General features: G+C 34.3%; 1 protein-coding gene across 1 annotated transcript in view; it reads left to right on the forward strand.

The window, feature by feature from the left end:
* The window catches only part of uri (unconventional prefoldin RPB5 interactor), a 20,263-nt gene extending 5,677 nt beyond the window's left edge, over positions 1 to 14,586 (forward strand). Inside the window, exons 4-10 of the mRNA XM_089232053.1 lie at positions 3,056 to 3,191; positions 4,109 to 4,188; positions 5,055 to 5,115; positions 5,879 to 6,053; positions 7,115 to 7,616; positions 9,472 to 9,729; positions 14,315 to 14,586. Of these exons, the coding sequence (XP_089088179.1) occupies positions 3,056 to 3,191; positions 4,109 to 4,188; positions 5,055 to 5,115; positions 5,879 to 6,053; positions 7,115 to 7,616; positions 9,472 to 9,729; positions 14,315 to 14,428 (1,326 nt within the window). The 3' untranslated portion in view covers positions 14,429 to 14,586. The remainder of the gene's footprint in view (positions 1 to 3,055; positions 3,192 to 4,108; positions 4,189 to 5,054; positions 5,116 to 5,878; positions 6,054 to 7,114; positions 7,617 to 9,471; positions 9,730 to 14,314) is intronic.
* The last annotated feature ends 2,773 nt before the right edge of the window (positions 14,587 to 17,359 follow it).

Genomic DNA, 17,359 nt, shown 5'->3' on the forward strand with positions numbered 1-17,359 from the left:
TGCTATATCTTTTAGCATGGGAAAAGTTAAATGAAGACGTTATTTAAGACTGCTTTTCTTGAGCAAAATACCGTGCTTGGCTCCGAATAAATAGGACTGGCTCCTAAATATTTTTTGATTTGTCAAGCCCTGTTCTAGGGTGCATTTTTGTTATGTTGCGTCTCACAGTCGATTGACGGTTTTCAAAATGGGATTGCAAGAAAACAGTGACAGATATTAAAGTCATTCTTGTGGAATATAAATGTGCGCAGAGTCAAGAATTTCAGATACACCATTCATGTTGCAAGAGGATGTATAGTTATTAAAATAACGAAATTAACTTTTTTGCACAGACACCCTGTACCAAAAACCCAATTAAAAAGAAGTTGTTGCTCAGTCTCTCTGGATGCCAACAAAAGAAATTTCACATTTCTAAGTGCAATATTCACAGATATATTTGAATTAAAAAATCTGAGAAAAGTTAGGAAAGAATCGTCCGTTAGTTCTTGCAGATTTTTTCTCAACTTTCCTCTGTATTTTAAATTCAAATATCTCTATGAATATTGCACTTAGAAACGTAGAACTCTTTTCTTTTTTCTTTTTTTTTGACATGAGGAGAGACAGGGCAACAACTTTCTAGTTGAAGTTAGACAACAGGGGGAAGCATATAAAATTTAGTTTTTTTTATTTCACTAACTATGAAAACCTTGCAACATGAATGACGGAGCTGAAATTACTGACTTCACCACATTATATCCCTCAAGAATGGGGTTAATATCTGTCATTTTCTTGCCATCGTATTTGAAAAATATCAGTAGATTGTGGGACACTCTGCATCATGTTGATCAGTGATCTGTAGTGTGCCCCCTCCCAAAGCAGAATGTTTCAAATTGTTCTGCAACAAACCCTTCAGTTGATCAAAAATGTTCTGAGGTTTTTTTTCTTTCTTTTCTTAAAATTCTTTTCAAAATTGTTCTCGGATGTACGTCGTAAATTTAGATATATTCTGCTTTGGAGTTATCCATCAACATTTGCCAGTAGATCGGGACATTTATTTATCGTTATTCACAGGGTGATTTATTAAAAAATATTTTTTCCTTGGAAAATCCTTACAGTGAAAATTTATGAAAGCAGAGGAATTGCAAGTGATCAGTTATAATCCTATTAGAGACCTAGCCACAATTAATTTTTTGGATAGATTTTGACAAAGATGAAATAGCAGGGACTCTCATCTGTCTGTGTTAAATTGTCAGATCTTTATGCAGGATGTATGGTGTTTTACTGGCGACCATTCATCCTAGAGGCATACTTTTAATAAGAAAAGGTTTCGAAATAATGTGTAGCACTCATATATGTCATTCATGTATCAAGGGGTTGTATAGTTATGAAAATAAAAAAATTAACTTTTTATACAGTCCTGTGTGCCCCAAAACCCAAGTAAAAAGTTGTTTCCCCGTCCTCCTTATGCCAACAAAAAAAATTCCATGGTTCCAATATTCTCTGAGATTTTCAAATTTGAAAAACAGGAACGTTGGGTGGGGGGGGGGGGAGAGAACAGCATTAAATGAGAGAAATACTGTTTTACCCGCATTCAATGCTGGGTTTTTTTTTCCAAATTTACTCTGTTTTTTGAATTTGAAAATCTCTGTGAATTTTGCTCTTGGACAAGTGGAATTTTTTACCTTAGACAGGGCAGCAACTTTCTAATTGGGTTTTGGCTCACACTGGAACTGTATGAAAAGTTAATTTTTTATTTCACTAATTATACAACCCCCTGGATACATGAATGACATATGAGTGCTACACATTATTTGGAAACTTTTTTCCTATTAAATATATGCCTCTAGGATCAATGGTTTGCCAGTAAAACGCCATTGCCAATGGCCATACCATGCTGAAAACACCGGTTCTCGTCCGATCACCGAAGTAAAGCGCCATTCACCCTGCTTGCTGTGCATCCTGTATATATATATGGGCATATTTTTTTAAGTGTTGTAGTTATGTCTTTTTACATAAATTTCATATTTCAGTGAATTTAAGAATCTGTACTGAATGTAGTAACTTTATACCACATGTAATGCAGGGCTGGACAAATCTTAGGCACCAAGTCGCCGTAGTGACTAGAAAATTGGTATTGGTACCTAAAATTTCCTAAATGTGGTTGCTAAATTGTAATCTAAGGGTAACCCAAAATTTTTCAATTCCATTACACTACATCTTTTAACATGGGAAAAGTAAAGGAAAACATTGTTTTTAGGAACATTTTTCTTGAGCAATATATCATGCTTGGTTCCTAAGAAATTGGGCTGGTGCCTAAATATTTTTTCGATTTGTCAAGCCTGATGTAAATAACACATGTAATAACTACAACATTCTTCTCGAAATGAATTACTATTCAAGTTTTTATTATTATTATTATTATCACAAAAAAATGAGTAACTTTGCCTGGTTTTAATTTATACAAAAATTGCCACGTTTTTAAGACAAATAAATTACACTGGTCGAATGGTCGACGCGTTTCGGCTCTTCAATGGAGAGCCGTCATCAGGACCTCGTGGTCAGAACTCACACGAATGAAGAGTGATGTTTACGTCTGGTCGTCCGAAGAGTTCGCCTTTGTATTTGCTGCGTCCGAGTGGTCTTTGGATGCGAATTGGGGAGCCATCTGTTGTAAAGTGTTGAAAGTTTTTTCACGACTGAGGTTAATAAAGCCTGTCCAAGCTGAACAGGCTTCGTCAGCTTGGACAGGCTTTATTAACCTCAGTCGTGAAAAAACTTTCAACACTTTACAACAGATGGCTCCCCAATTCGCATCCAAAGACCACTCGGACGCAGCAAATACAAAGGCGAACTCTTCGGACGACCAGACGTAAACATCACTCTTCATTCGTGTGAGTTCTGACCACGAGGTCCTGATGACGGCTCTCCATTGAAGAGCCGAAACGCGTCGACCATTCGACCAGTGTAATTTATTTGTCTTAAAAACGTGGCAATTTTTGTATAAATTATTATTATTATTATTATTATTCGAGCTTAGACAATCAGGCATTGTAAATTATTTTCTTTTTTCCCATAGGTAAAGTTTGGGAATCAAGCTTTTGTTCCAGGTGTGATAGTTGATACGAATAACATCACAGTCCTTCTTGGTGATAATTGGTTTGCAGAAGTTTCTGCGAAACAAGCTGTTGAAATATCTACCAGAAGAATTAAACGTAGGTTCATTGTCATAGCAGCTACCCTAAAAAATATAATATATGTTATGCGCTATTAAGTAGAAAGATTTCAACCTACAAACTTTTTAAGCCAATTTTAAAAATTATTTATAAACACATCATGGAGTTGAAGTTGAGTGTGTAGTGCACAAATTGATGGTAAATGCAGAAATGTCTTCTGCACCAATTGAAACAAGAAAGCCGAACTTCTATAAGTAGAATTTTCAGCACCATCATATTTATTTTAGTTCTATAATTGCAATGTTTGACAATAGGATATATAGTAGCCTGTAATTACACTGCTCCTCCATTATAATGCACATTTGGGTATTTTGAGCAATAGAATCTAGATAAAATCATCTATTACATCACACTTTCAGCATATCTTGTTTTTTCCTTTGTCTGGTGATATGCGCAATATACAGATAGGTTCCCGTAATATCAATTGCTGGGAAAAGCTATGAAAATCGCATTTTGAGACATCAAAGGTTTACTGTATGTTTAAATTTGTCATTCTGTGGTATGTAGTTTTTTTGGTTTTTTTTTAATTTTTTGCCCACAAGAACTGATTTAGCTCTTAGGTGACCCTCAAAAAAGATTCTTTGCAAAATATGGTCAGAAAACTTTTTGCACATATGGTATGCGTTCCTGATTTAAAACCCTGTTATGAATTATTATCATCAATTGTTATCCGATTTTTTTCATTTTTGTAATATAGAGTTAATTATTCAACTCTTATTTATTAATTCAAGGGTGATTTTTTTTCAAACCCTCTATTTATTCCATATTTATGCTGGTATTGAAGGACTTTTATCAGCTTATTTCAGTTTTATTAAAATAATTATTCAAAATGGCATCAAGTATACAATGAAATACAATATTCATAATGTTGCCATTTTTTTCTCTCTCTTATTCAGAATGTGATAACACACTGTCTAGTTTAAATAAGGAGAAAAGGCAGTTTGAAAACTGGCTAGGATTCATATCTGATGCTACGGTATTTGTTTTGTATTACTTATTTTTTTGATTTACAACTTATTAATTGTTAGAACATTATTAAATTTTTAATGATATCTATTTAAAAAAATTGTAATGGTCATTTATCAAGGTGACCACCAATTGCTCTATGTGGGAGGGTTTAGGAGACTGACAGTAGTGTTTACAGTTGGGTTCAATTGAACATACTTGATGGTATTACTGATATCTCCATTGCCTGTATTTGTTTTATCGTTCTATCAACTTCTTTCTGTAACAATTTAAAACTACAGTGATTTCTCACTTACACACACTCTCACTTATAAATCTCTTTCAGTTATAAGATGGTTTGCTGCACTCCTGTGTGTGTGATCAAAGGTGTATGGGAAAATAATGCTATTCACTTATACGCTTCTCACTGTCGTTTTTCCTTGTTCCCTTGCACCAATGCATAAATGATATATCACTGTACTTCAACAATATAAAACAATAAAATTTTGCCTTAAAAAAGTATTTTAAAAAATTGCCACATAAACAATCAATCTGACTTTTTTGCTTTTGATTTACCATTGATATAACCAAAGTGCTTTAGATTAGATCAGACTGATTAGAGAGTGACTATGATATATAAGGAATCGGTTCCAGAAGAAACCTTTGGATAGTTTTCATTGTATTCCTTCAGCTTTTGATATGATCAATGCTAAGCAAAATGTTAATAGTTTTTTTTTTTTAATTCAGCATGCTTTGATTTTAAATCAAATTTGCTAACTTTTTTATATATCAAATATTTTTCTTCCACATCCTTCATTTTGAATGCTTAAGTTTATAGTTTTCTACACGTGTGTGACCAACTTTATTAAAATTTTGTTTTTGCGATGCTATATCTAGGATCATGAATTTGTGGAGATCACAGAGAAGTATGATCCAGAAGAAGAGAAACTCTGGAGAGGTATTTGTACATATATTGTATTTTTCTTTTCATTTCAGATGTTGTTGCAATAACCTTTTTTTTACAAGAATGAACCAGTAATGCTGAGATAAGTTTATTTTAAATTTAATATCAACTTTCTAAAGCCAGTTTCAGCAACCAAGCTTAACTATTGAGCTACTTTATTATGACTTTTTCACCTACCGAAGATGGACTCCTTTGTGTAAAGATAGCCCCCCCCACCCACCCATGATATTCTGTCTTCAAATAAAATATTACCAAATCTACAGTTTCTAAAAATAACCCAATATTTTTCTGTCATGATATTGTGAGTAATTTTTTGGTAAAAATTTCCAATACATCTATAATTTATGCTTCATAAATTTTTATTTAAGAGGGATTATTAAAGATAAATCATAAGAAAAAATCATTTTGTGATAGACTGAAACCCGCTCATTATCAGTGGGTCACCAACTTCTTTCCTAAAATCATGCCATTCTGATCAGTCTCTACCATTATCTGAATCTGAAATTCTTTGGATAATGATATTCATTTTTTAATTCTGGTTGTATTTTATCAATAGCATATACATGTATTTCTCGCAACTGGATTTATGTTTATGGCCTGTATATATGCAATTACAGGTCTTTTACAAATTACTTATGAATCAAATAGACACACACACTGTAAAGTTCAGACTTCAATGACGTATATTTCCATGTTGCTATATATATAAATCATATACAATATTTCAATGCGAGTTTTTATTTGGAACTGCTTCCAGAACAACATACAGAACGCCTACGTGAGCATCGAAAGCAAATAGCTGATGAAAAAAAAGACCAATCATCTGCTTCAAAAAGTGACCCAACACCACAAAATGGGAGTAAGGATGATCAGAAAACTGATGAATATTATTTCAATAGGTTAAACGAGCTTGAACTGGAAGAAGAAAACAAGTGAGTGTTTTTTTGTTACCTTCAGTTTCTTAAAGCAATTATTGAAAATGTTTTCAATTATAAAGCCAGGTATACATCTGCGGAACTATACTGAATTCCATTCAAAAACCGCTTTTGATCATTTTTGTCGCACCACGGTCATTTTCTGCACACGAGGGCTAATTAGACCGGGACCTACAATTTATTGCCGATTCCGAATGGCAGGCTTGTTTTTTATACTCGTTGAGAGGTTGGTGCACTAGCCCCTTGGTGGGGGACTCCCTGCGGTAGCAATTTTTTGCTGCGGTCAAGTCACCGTTTTTTTGTTGTGCCCCTGTGCCAGGAAAGTTTTCTGACAAGGAAGAACCGGGTATCAAACCCGCGACACCTCTAAACATCCTTTGGTACTTTAGGCGAGTATCTTATCAACCGGGCTACCGCGCCCTCCGGTTTTGAGGTCTGGCTAGCACAGTGTGGGCGATTTTAATAGTAGATTTATCCACACCCCAAAACCGATTTTTGCGATATAGTGTTCTATTGGTGGGGACCTGGCTTAACATGTTAATAACCACATTTGCCTTCTCTTGTGATCATCCATAGCTGGTATCTGTTTTCTCAAGTACCAAATCGATGACAGCCAGAAAATGGTTGTATTAATTATTACTATAGTTATTAAGAAAAATTAAGTAAAAAATATAATAGAAAAATCTAAACACCAGGCTTCTCAAAATTCCATTTTTGACTTTCTACATGAAGAATCTAAAGTAAATTCCAGCTTGAACAACAAAAATCATGTGGTACTTAACATGTTATGTTGTGTGCTGTACTAAATTTTCCCATTTGTATTTCAGATTGCATAAAATGTTTTCGGGCATTTTAATTATCAATATTTAAATAATGATATAATAAATGTATCTTTCTGTGAATATTAGTGCGTCTTTCATATTTTGCGATTTTAATCATTAAAAAAATATTATATTCTCCATGTAAATTCTTTTTGATTAAATCTATAGATATGTGTTGCCATGTTTTTTATTGTTCATAATTTACAAATAATAATTGCAATAAATTCATAATTTCAGTGAAGAGAGTGGTGAAGATCTAAGCTTAGAAACAGATGATGAAAAGGAAGATTATGTAAATACAAAAGTTTGTGAAGGAACTGTAAAAAAGTCAAATTTAAAACAGAGTGTCGTAGAAATTTCAACAATTAAAACCAGTTTCAGGAACACTACTAATGAAAATGAGGCCAGTGAGCATAGAGAAGAAAGTGAAATGGAAAGCTACAAAACAGATGCATTAAAAAACAATGCTGTTCTCAATGGCTTTGAAATGGAACGAGACAGGTCTACACATACTACCAAGTCAACTGAATCAAATGATCCAATCGATGCATCCAACGACATTGCGGGTTCAATTGGAGATCAAGAAAAGCACTCGTCCAGTGACAAGCACGTCAGGTGGATTGATCTGTCTGAAGAGAAAAGTAAACTGATCACATTCACTCATAGTAAACCCATTCCTGTGAAAACCAATAAGAAGAACCGTAGACGTAGAAATTCATCTACCAGTGAACCAACTGATGTAAGTGTAATACTACACCCAATATTAGTTTTGCTTTGCTTTAGTCTTATTAAAACAAGTATAAATTATATATATATATATATATATATATATATATATATATTATTTATTTATTTATTTATTTATTTATTTATTTATTTATTTATTTATTTATTTATTTATTTATTTATTTATTTATTTTTTTTTTTTTTTTTTTTTTTTTTTTTTTTTTTTTTTAGGAAAACAAAACTAATGAGATAAAGCTAGCATTCGGCTAAACAACTGTCATTTTCTCAAATTTTAGAAGATACAACAGTCATAGCTTAATTAGAGATATGCCTTTTTTTGCCTGGATTGCATCTGTGTAAAGTGGCATAGCAACTACATCTGTTTATTTCTGCAGAAACTTAATTGAGGAAGGTATAACAGAAGCTGTATGGAACATTATTCAGTCAAATAACCGGATCCGTCATTTCAACTTTTTATGAGGGAGAAATATGCTGAAAACTGACATTCTCAGCCACCTCGTTGGGCGTTTTGCCTGTTGTGGCGCTATATTTGTATATGTCACTAAAAAATCATGGTGAAAACATTTTAGAAAATGACTTTTTTGTGTATAAAACGCTATTATAAAATTTCCACAACAGAACATTTTCAATCAGCCGAGAGTTCATTGCAGAACAATGTGGAACATTCTGCTTCAGGGCTCTTTCAGTCCTCAGCATTTCCAGGCTGACCATGTATAACTTGGAATCAGACTGTTAGGTACACACACACACACACACACATACTTCTGGTACAACTCACTTGGTAGTAAATTGCCCATGGCAACAAACTAGAGTTATGCTCAGTTTGAAAAAAAAAAGATGGAAAATGGGTGCCAAAAATGAGCCCAGTTACCAATTATTGCTAAAATTGCTGAAAAATTGCCAATGATAGGAAATGATGCATTACTGCAAAGCACAGTGGGATTAAAATGAATTCTACCAAAAAAAAACATGACAAATATGTGAGACATAATATTCATTATTTATAGTCATAATTTTCTATTATATGTTGACAAAATAATTTTAATCCTTGATTTCAGTGAAGGGAAAAAAATGTGTGGCTTCGTTGAAAATTCAGGAGTGCAGCGGGACATTTTTATAAGAAAAATTGGACTTGAAGGATACAGGAAATGTCCTGGGAAAATGGGTGATATGGTCACCTTGTACAAACCCAAAAAATCCCTAATTTTCTCTTTTATTTGATTATAAATTTTGTTTGATGCAAAATATTTCATCACGTTAGAAACTGCAGATTTTCCAAGTCTGGGAATTGGCACCTATGGAGTGATAGTTTGTAGTGAAAGTATGAGAGAGTGCTGCTGTGGTGGTCGAGTGGTTATAGTGACAGACTTTCATAGAATGGATCTGAGTTCAAACCCCATGGTAACCACAGTGGTGGTTGGCGGAAGTTGGTCTTCCTGTGATTCCTAACTTCAAGGCATGAATGCGAGCTTATCTCCCCATTGAAAAGTCTCGCCACAGAGAGCAGCAACAGGCCTACAATGACACAATTATTCAATCATTACACTTCGCTCAGAAATATTGATGGCAGATGGCATACAAGTGTTACATGGAAACAGACTTCATATTTAGGTTCACAACACATACATGTATAGCTTCCAGCATAGCCCATGTCTTCTTCGATCACCTGTTAAAATCTCTTCATTAAGACAAGGGACCAACAGACCAGCTGTGGTTAGGAAGAAGAATATGAGAGGGTATGAAGAGGTTCATCACTCATCATCTACTTTGTGATGATCTGCTTTTTGTTCCAACAAGTTTTTATTGTTGAAAAATATCAAATTGAAATTTTATTGTATATTTGGCAGGATGAGTCTCATGATGACAAAACTCCGCCTTTGATAAACAGCCCGTCAGATATATACAAGTGCTTCAGTTATTCCATTAAGAATTCCAAGCCTAAGTCCATTTTGAAGACTATGCACTCTACTTCATCAACTGAATCCATCATGTCTGGAGAATTTAGTGATTCAGCAGGAAATGAAGAAGAGAGTTTGTTGCAAAATGATGAAGAAATCCCAGTAACTGTTGATAAATCTTCTAGTCCAAAACTTGATGTTGAAAAGGTATAAATTGATAATCTTATTATAAGTTAAATTTTTCTCATTTTATTTTTGGTAACATTAAAAAATTTCAGACTGTTTTAAAAGCTCTCTTTTGAAAGAATATTTTTGTAGGTGCACTTTTAGTTTTAAAAAAAATTGTATCTTTTTGAGGCTGGCCATGAAAGCTTGATCAGTTATATATTAAAATCTTTTTGATGTGAATGCAGTTTTTAAATCATCTGATGATGCTGGGTGCATTCACAAATGTTGCATAATGAAATAATATAAATGCTCCTATTTCCGGAAGTATTAAAATAGTATATATATATTACACAGTGTTTTTGATGTTTGCGGGTAGATCTTGTTAATGCAAGCCGAATGATACTATTTTTTTTTTAGTACCTCTTCCAGTGTGGACGACAGACTATTGGGGGGACTCAGTAAAAGCCAAACAGCAGTCAACAATTTGGGCCTACAGTTACTTTTGCAACAAAATTGTTTTAAGCTATATCTTGAGAAGTTTGCATTGCAAAAAGACAATATTGGTATCATCCATTTGCTATTTCGAAGACAAATCCTAGGATTCTAATTTCATTATATCAGTACCTATCACACAATTCAAGGTAAAGAACGTATTCATGTCAAACCTTGTGGCCATGTCTATGAGCGACACAGCCTGCCCCATTTTTTTCACACAATCAATCCATGACATGAGCCCCCACTAGCATTTCCTCATGATGCCAGCCATCTACTGAAGTTTGGAGGAATTTCAAATAGAAACTTGCATTCACGACAGTTCTCTGAGCTAAAAGACACTTCTTTGTCTAACACATGTGGAAAACTAATCAGCTATTGATGATGATTGAAACTTTTCACATTCGTTGTTAGAATTCTTAACTTTAATGTTTGCACCTGAATATGAGAACGTTTTTTTTGCTAACATTAGTTTCACTTAACCCTCTCATATACTGACCTCTCTAGTCATTTGTTCCAAAAATAATGAAACAGAATTCAATGCTCAGCTCTGTTGAAATTCCTGACATTGGATTGATAGAGTCGATAAACTCACCACTTTTACCTGTATTAACAAATGATCAATAAATGGACAATTTATCGAATCAGCCCTATTTGTAACACTAGGTATCTAAAACCCATTTGGCAATCCCAGTTTCATATTTGCTTAATAAATAATTATAAATAAATATAATTTACTATTTGTGAGGTGATTCTCTATACTAGGATGGAGATTGCATGTAAGGTATAATTAAGCATAATACTTAATTATTCCTGAATAATTATTATAAGAAAAAAAATTTGTCTGAAATTGATGCTTGTGTGTGTGCATGCATGAGGGAGTTAAAAGTGGAAAGAATTCTTAAACGTATAGTCAACCCTCGGGTTTGTGAACGACAAAAAATGATTTGATTCATGAACTTGTCACAGTTTACGAACGCACAAGCTAGAAAAAAGAACAGAAATTACAGTACTATGAATTTGGTTTGGAAGGAATTAAGGCCATACCATACCAACAGGGAACCGCCCAGACTAGACAACCTGTTGGCAATATCAACTTTTGCCCCCTGTGCAATTGTGGCTAGATTGCTTTTCAAGTAGGAACTTTAAGGGCTTTGACATTTCTTCAGCCTTTTTCTCACTTGAGCGCAGTAAAAAAGCTCTGATATGCAAAGGGCGCTGTGAATCGTAAAAGTTTGAGAACCACACTAATTTGATTGACTCAGATAGAATTTTTTTTTTACATTAATTTTTTTTCTCAGCCTTTTTGAAGAACAGAATTCCAAGTCTTTGAGTAGCTGCCGAATGACAGCAGTGTAAATGTAGCAGGAAATGTCACTACAGTCGAACCTCATCAACGAGAAACTCTCGGTTCTGCTGAAATTTTTTGTTAACTGATGAGCAGTGACAGAAAAAAGAATTTTTGTCACTCCATTTGCATTAGTCTGAAACTCAATATAGTGTAAATTTATACAGATATAATATATTGAATTGATCATCAGTTGTTTTTTAAAATGCTATTTTTTGCAATTTTTAAAACGAAAAATTTCTTACCAGCAGCATTCAATCATTTTTAAAAAAATTCTGTGCTGCTTCATTTTCTTTGTAGTACACAGTTGCGGGAACTTTTAAATTCTATCAAAATATGTAATTTCGAGTTGGGGAATCATTTTCTTGGTCCATTATAAAAAGTTCCTAAGTGTTTTCAAAGCTTCAGAAGCTTGATTTCCCAAAGGAATGGGTTGAAAGTCAGTTTCTGGCTCATTCGAATCATGTGATTCTGCCACAGCTCCATTTATGATCTTAAATCATTACAACAGCTTTTGTAAACGAGCCAACTCAGAGATAAGAGTGTGTTTCACTCCCCACCCCAAACATACTCAGTGGCAATAAAGCCCTCTCCCCAATTACAAACGAAGTTGCCCCCACCCATTGTTTGGAGCAGCGGTTCTCAACCTTTTTTGACTTGCAGAGACCTTTTTGGTGTATAATTTCTGTAGCTGATCTGGGCAGGTCTAATTTTTATTTATTCATCAAAGTTGCGGATTTTATTTTTATTATTTAAAAATATTTATAATTATTTTCCTTGGGCCTCAAGGAAAATAATAAAGAAATTAGAATTAGAAATTAGAAAATTAGAAATTAACCAGTTGAGAATCGCTGGTCTTAAAGCATTAACAAGATTCACTCAACCCTTGCCTTCCTGAAATTTTTCTACAAAGCATATTTTTTATTCATGTTTGCAAATCCTTTCAAGTTAAGCAATCTTCCATTTAAAAGGTTCAGGTTAAGTGTATTCAGAGGGGGAGAATCTGCTACAATTTCCGTCTTCTACATTTTGCTACAATTTCTGGCCATTTGTTACATTTTGCTGCAATTTCTGGTCGTTTGTTACATTTTGCTACAAAAATGCCAAAATTTTTCAATTCTACATCATCTTCCGCCAAAAACAAAATTTTCCCTTAAGAAACTTTGAAGTTGCCTCACAATAGGAGCTGACTTTTCGATAACATCATTTGTCCTCCCTGCAATTTTATTTCTTGAGGCCACAAATAGAATTAGGTTGAGGCCCCCCTCTCCAGGATTCGGCACCCAGGCTTCCAACTACGTATTAAATAGGGTCAAACTATGCAAATTGTGGCTCATCCGCAGAACAATGAAAAAACTTCAATCGCTGTTTCCCCGCTATTTTTTTTATGAAAAAAGTTGACTCCTTTGGTTTATGCATTCCTTACGTTAATTATTTTTTAAATTTCGTCAATTTTCCCTGACTGGCTGTATTTGACGAAACATTTGTGTATCCTTTAACAGAATGGAAAAGTTTGCAAAAGAGCATATTATTGCACTGGAAAAACAGCAATGGTGAATCTGTCCTCACCATCAGGAGTTGCGACACAAAAGCCGTCAGTAAATTCAGTGTGTCTATGATCATGGAAAGCGACAAAATCCCAGAAAAGTAACAAAATGAGAAAAGGCTCACAAAATAAGTGAAAATAGATGTACTCGGATTGAATTTTTTCTGAAAATAAAGTCATTCTATTAAATTTCTAATAGTTTAATCATTATTCTATAGTTTAAGTTAAGAATAATTTAAGTCTACAGTTTTTAATCACTATTACATTTCTTAGAATTTTCAATAAATATTCTAAGAATGGCCCAGCAAAAGATGTCATCTCAAAGTATGTTGAATCAAACTGAGGTAATTAATGATCAAGAACAAACTCAAAAAGAAACACTTATCATTTTAAATATGAAATAGGTAAATTCTGATGAAAGAATTGAGATCAAACATTCAAAAATGCTTGAAATTGAAGAGAATAAAAGCACAACAGAATTGCATCAGCGGAAAAAACAAGAAAAGTAATTGCTTTTCTAATGAATGTTTCAAGTGTCTCCTGTAGTGATTTCTTTTTTAAGTTTGTGATTACCAAGTTTATAAGGTAAATCTAAAAACACTCATTTTCAAATTATTTTTGAAATCGGAAGTACCATAAGTTGAAATGTCTCTATGTTAAAAGCCTCTCATTTGTTGATATTGTAGAGAATGTAAAGATATATAAATATCAAGAAGTCTCTCAAAATTTTTTTATGATTTAAAAATTGAAAAAAAATTATTTCTTCTGGAGGAAATCGCTATGTATTTTCTGCCTTGCGAACGGGTGTATATCCTTCTTTTGAGCCGAGCTAACACTGTTTTTTAAAGTAAAAATTAATCCTGTGTACTCTACTGCATATATGTATATAGAAACTGTGTATTTTTTTTACTGCCAAAATTTTAAATTGTTACAAAACGATAAATGCTGCTACAAAAAATCAAATTTCCATTTTCCACCCCTAGTGTATTTTTTAACATATCACCATAGAGGAGAATGACGGGACCAAGAATTCTTTACATGTTACACGTTAAAGAGATTCAACTGTATATGAATCACCTCAGTGAAGTTATTTTTAGTTAAATAGTGTATTTCCCTGAAGAACATCATTGACCGATCCTAGTTTTATTTCCGTTTTCACAATTCTTACTGTTAAAACAACTATGTTTTAAGGCATGAGGGGATGTTATAGTGGATTTATTCATCTTGTTATGTTACAGGCTTTCACTGGTGAAGTTCGAGAAAGTATGGACCTTGCCAGTTTATCGAAGCTTTCTGTCAAAGACTCGAGGCCGAAATCTTTGTTCAAGGCATCCAGACAAAGATGCAAATGAAAAGTTTTATCTTGGGGAAGCCACTCTCCTGGACAAACCTCAGTATTTTATATATATAAACAATTGTTATATATTATACAACTTGTGATTTGTTAAAATTGTTATTCGGAGAGAGAAATGTTTTCTGAAGATATGTAATTAAAAAATTTTGAACTTCAGACAGTGCTATTTACCTTACAGCTTCTAGTATTTCACTTAGATTAGTATGTAAACACACAGCTCATTTTCTTTTATTTTGAATTTTTTTTGACGTGACACTATCCGCTCCATGGTGATCTGCAGTTTTCAAAATACTTTTTGTGATGCAAATTAAATTGTGTTGGAATTAAAGATGACCATCTTGAATGGCCAACTTAAAATGACATCGAATTTGGTGTCATTCGGAGCGTCTTCCTACATTTTGGAAAATTCGTCCATCTGTACTCATTTTTTTAGGTTTCCAGAATCATTTTCTTTTTTCACGGTAATTGTTTTTTTTTCAATGTGAAACAAATTTCTTCATTGCCATTAATGTTTGCATGTTTTACACATTTTTACATGCTTTGACCAACTCCCTCGAAAGTCCTAGACGAATCCAAATTGCCTCCAAGTAGGGCAGATGCTATTCTAACTATGGCCCATCGTGCCCGAGGATAAAATGAAATAGACAGTCGAAAAGCAGCTCTGAAAGAAGTAAAACCGGAATATCCATTTTGAGAATATCATTGTTTGCTCACCAACAGCAGATGCCATGTGCTAAAGTATTCTCCATTCAGAAATAATGAAAACAGGATGCAAACAACACTCAGTGCAGATTTTTCTGACGAAAAGAAAGCAAACTCTCCCAAAAGATAAAAAAAAAAAAACAAATCTCCTTGCACCAGGCACGAAGTAACATCACTCATTGAATCCATTGTCCTGGTCTGAAATTTGAGCAAAATTTCCTGTAAATTTAAATAATTATTGATGATTTATTGTATTTACCAATACGAGCTGGATATCACGCATAATCACCGAAAAATGTAAAAAACAAAATTTATTAAGCTTATATACAAATAGTTGGTAACTGTGCATAATAGCCGATAATGCATAACTGGATCTGTTAAATTCCCGGGACATATATAGCATTTGTGTTTCAGCTGGGAAAAAAATCATTGTGGTGGGTTTCTTTTTTTTTTTTTTTGTCAAAAAAATGGCGCCAGCTGTGCAAATTGAGGAAAATAATGTCATCAAGGGTGCGCGCGCAGGCGTCCACTTCTCTTAGTATTTAAATATCGTAACCCTAGTTCACTGAGCTATAAGTAAATTACCGTTGTAGGCCTGTTGCTCAGTGTGGTGAGACTTTTTAACGGAGTGATCAGCTCGCATTCGTGCCTCAAAGTTATAAACCGCAGAAAACCAACTTCAGCTGGCCACCACTGTGGCGCCGATGGGATTTGAACCAACCCCACCTATAGAAGAAGACGAAGCTCACGAAGCTCGTGACGTCACTAAAGAAGGCCATTTAGCCTATTGCCATTGGATATAGCAAGGCGATGCAAGCGATATTTTTCCTTTAGTTTGCAGTACATCCAATGGCAATAGGTGACACGTTACGTTTTTTCCCCTGCAAAATCACCATATAATCTCGGCTCAGGGGGGCAGCAGTGGTCCTATCGTTATGAAAGAAAATGCATAGGCCTTGGAAGCATACCGAATTTTAGAGAATAACTTTAAAATAGAATTTAAAAAGGAAATGAGATCTTTTTCTTTTTTCATTTTGATTCTTCACGCATTGGCCATAACCAACATCACCTATAGAACAAGGCCTCCGCACGAAGCGTGCGACGTCACTAAAGAAGGCCATTTCACCTATTGCCATTGGATATACTGAAAAAAAAGATAAAAGATATCGCATGCGCAGGGGCGTAGCCAGAAATTTCGTTCGGGGGGGGGGGGGGACCAAAGTGACAGAACAATGGATTTGGCCATCTTTTTCCCTTTTTTCGGTCATTTTCTCACATTTCGGGGGGGGACCAGACCCCCAAGTCCCCCCCCCCTCGCTACGCCTTTGCGCATGCGTCAGCCTTCTGTATCCAAGACGAACAGGTAAGGGCATATATAGAAAAAGAAAAAAATCGAATTTTTACAATGAGAAAAAAATATTTTGCTTTTGAAAAATATTGATTTTTTAAAGGACGTCGACCTTGCGGAACCTATATCAGAATCAACGTCCCGGCCGATAGACATTCTCGGCGTCGCGCGAGCCGCAGCAGAGAGTGACTCAGACTCTACCTGCCACTATTGTTAAAAAGAAATTAACAACTGACAAAAGGAATTTTCTCAACTACTGCAGCTGTACACGCAAGTCCGATATAACCATTATAGGAAGAATATATTCATTCTCTGTCTCGGCCGTATTTGACCGTGTAGGAACTTCACGCAATGGGCAGGAACAATTCGGAGGTAACCTAATAGGTGTCACACGATTGTTCCCGGATAAGGGATATATCGGAACATGGTAGCTTATATACTCTTCGATTCATTACCTTTAATTGTTGGAGCTCACAACAAATGGGTACTTCTATATTGTAACAACGTATTGATATTAGAATGGACAACAATGGAAATGGATGAATGATTGTTTTGATATGTAATTGTATTACAGGGGAAATGAAATATTATACTGTTCATCAAGTTTCTAGATAGCCGGATATGGAAAAACTCTCGTTTGAAAAGGCCAGAATATAAATGAAATGAATAGCATCATAAAGAAAAAAAGACTCGTTTATTTTCTGGAGTTCCCAATTTTGAGACGAAAATTTTCATTCAGTATAAATTCACTGAATACGAAATCAATAAGTATAAAAGACCTTGCTTCCAGATGAGGGTCGAAAACTCTGGGTAAGACAGGGGAGCCACGAGAAAATAATTATGGTTCAAAGGGGGCCACGGGCAAAAAAAGGTTAAGAA

Source organism: Pholcus phalangioides, unplaced genomic scaffold (assembly GCF_987345545.1).
Source record: "Pholcus phalangioides strain wild (caught in Gottingen) unplaced genomic scaffold, Ppha-v1.0 ptg000001l_1, whole genome shotgun sequence".
NCBI lineage: Eukaryota > Metazoa > Arthropoda > Arachnida > Araneae > Pholcidae > Pholcus > Pholcus phalangioides.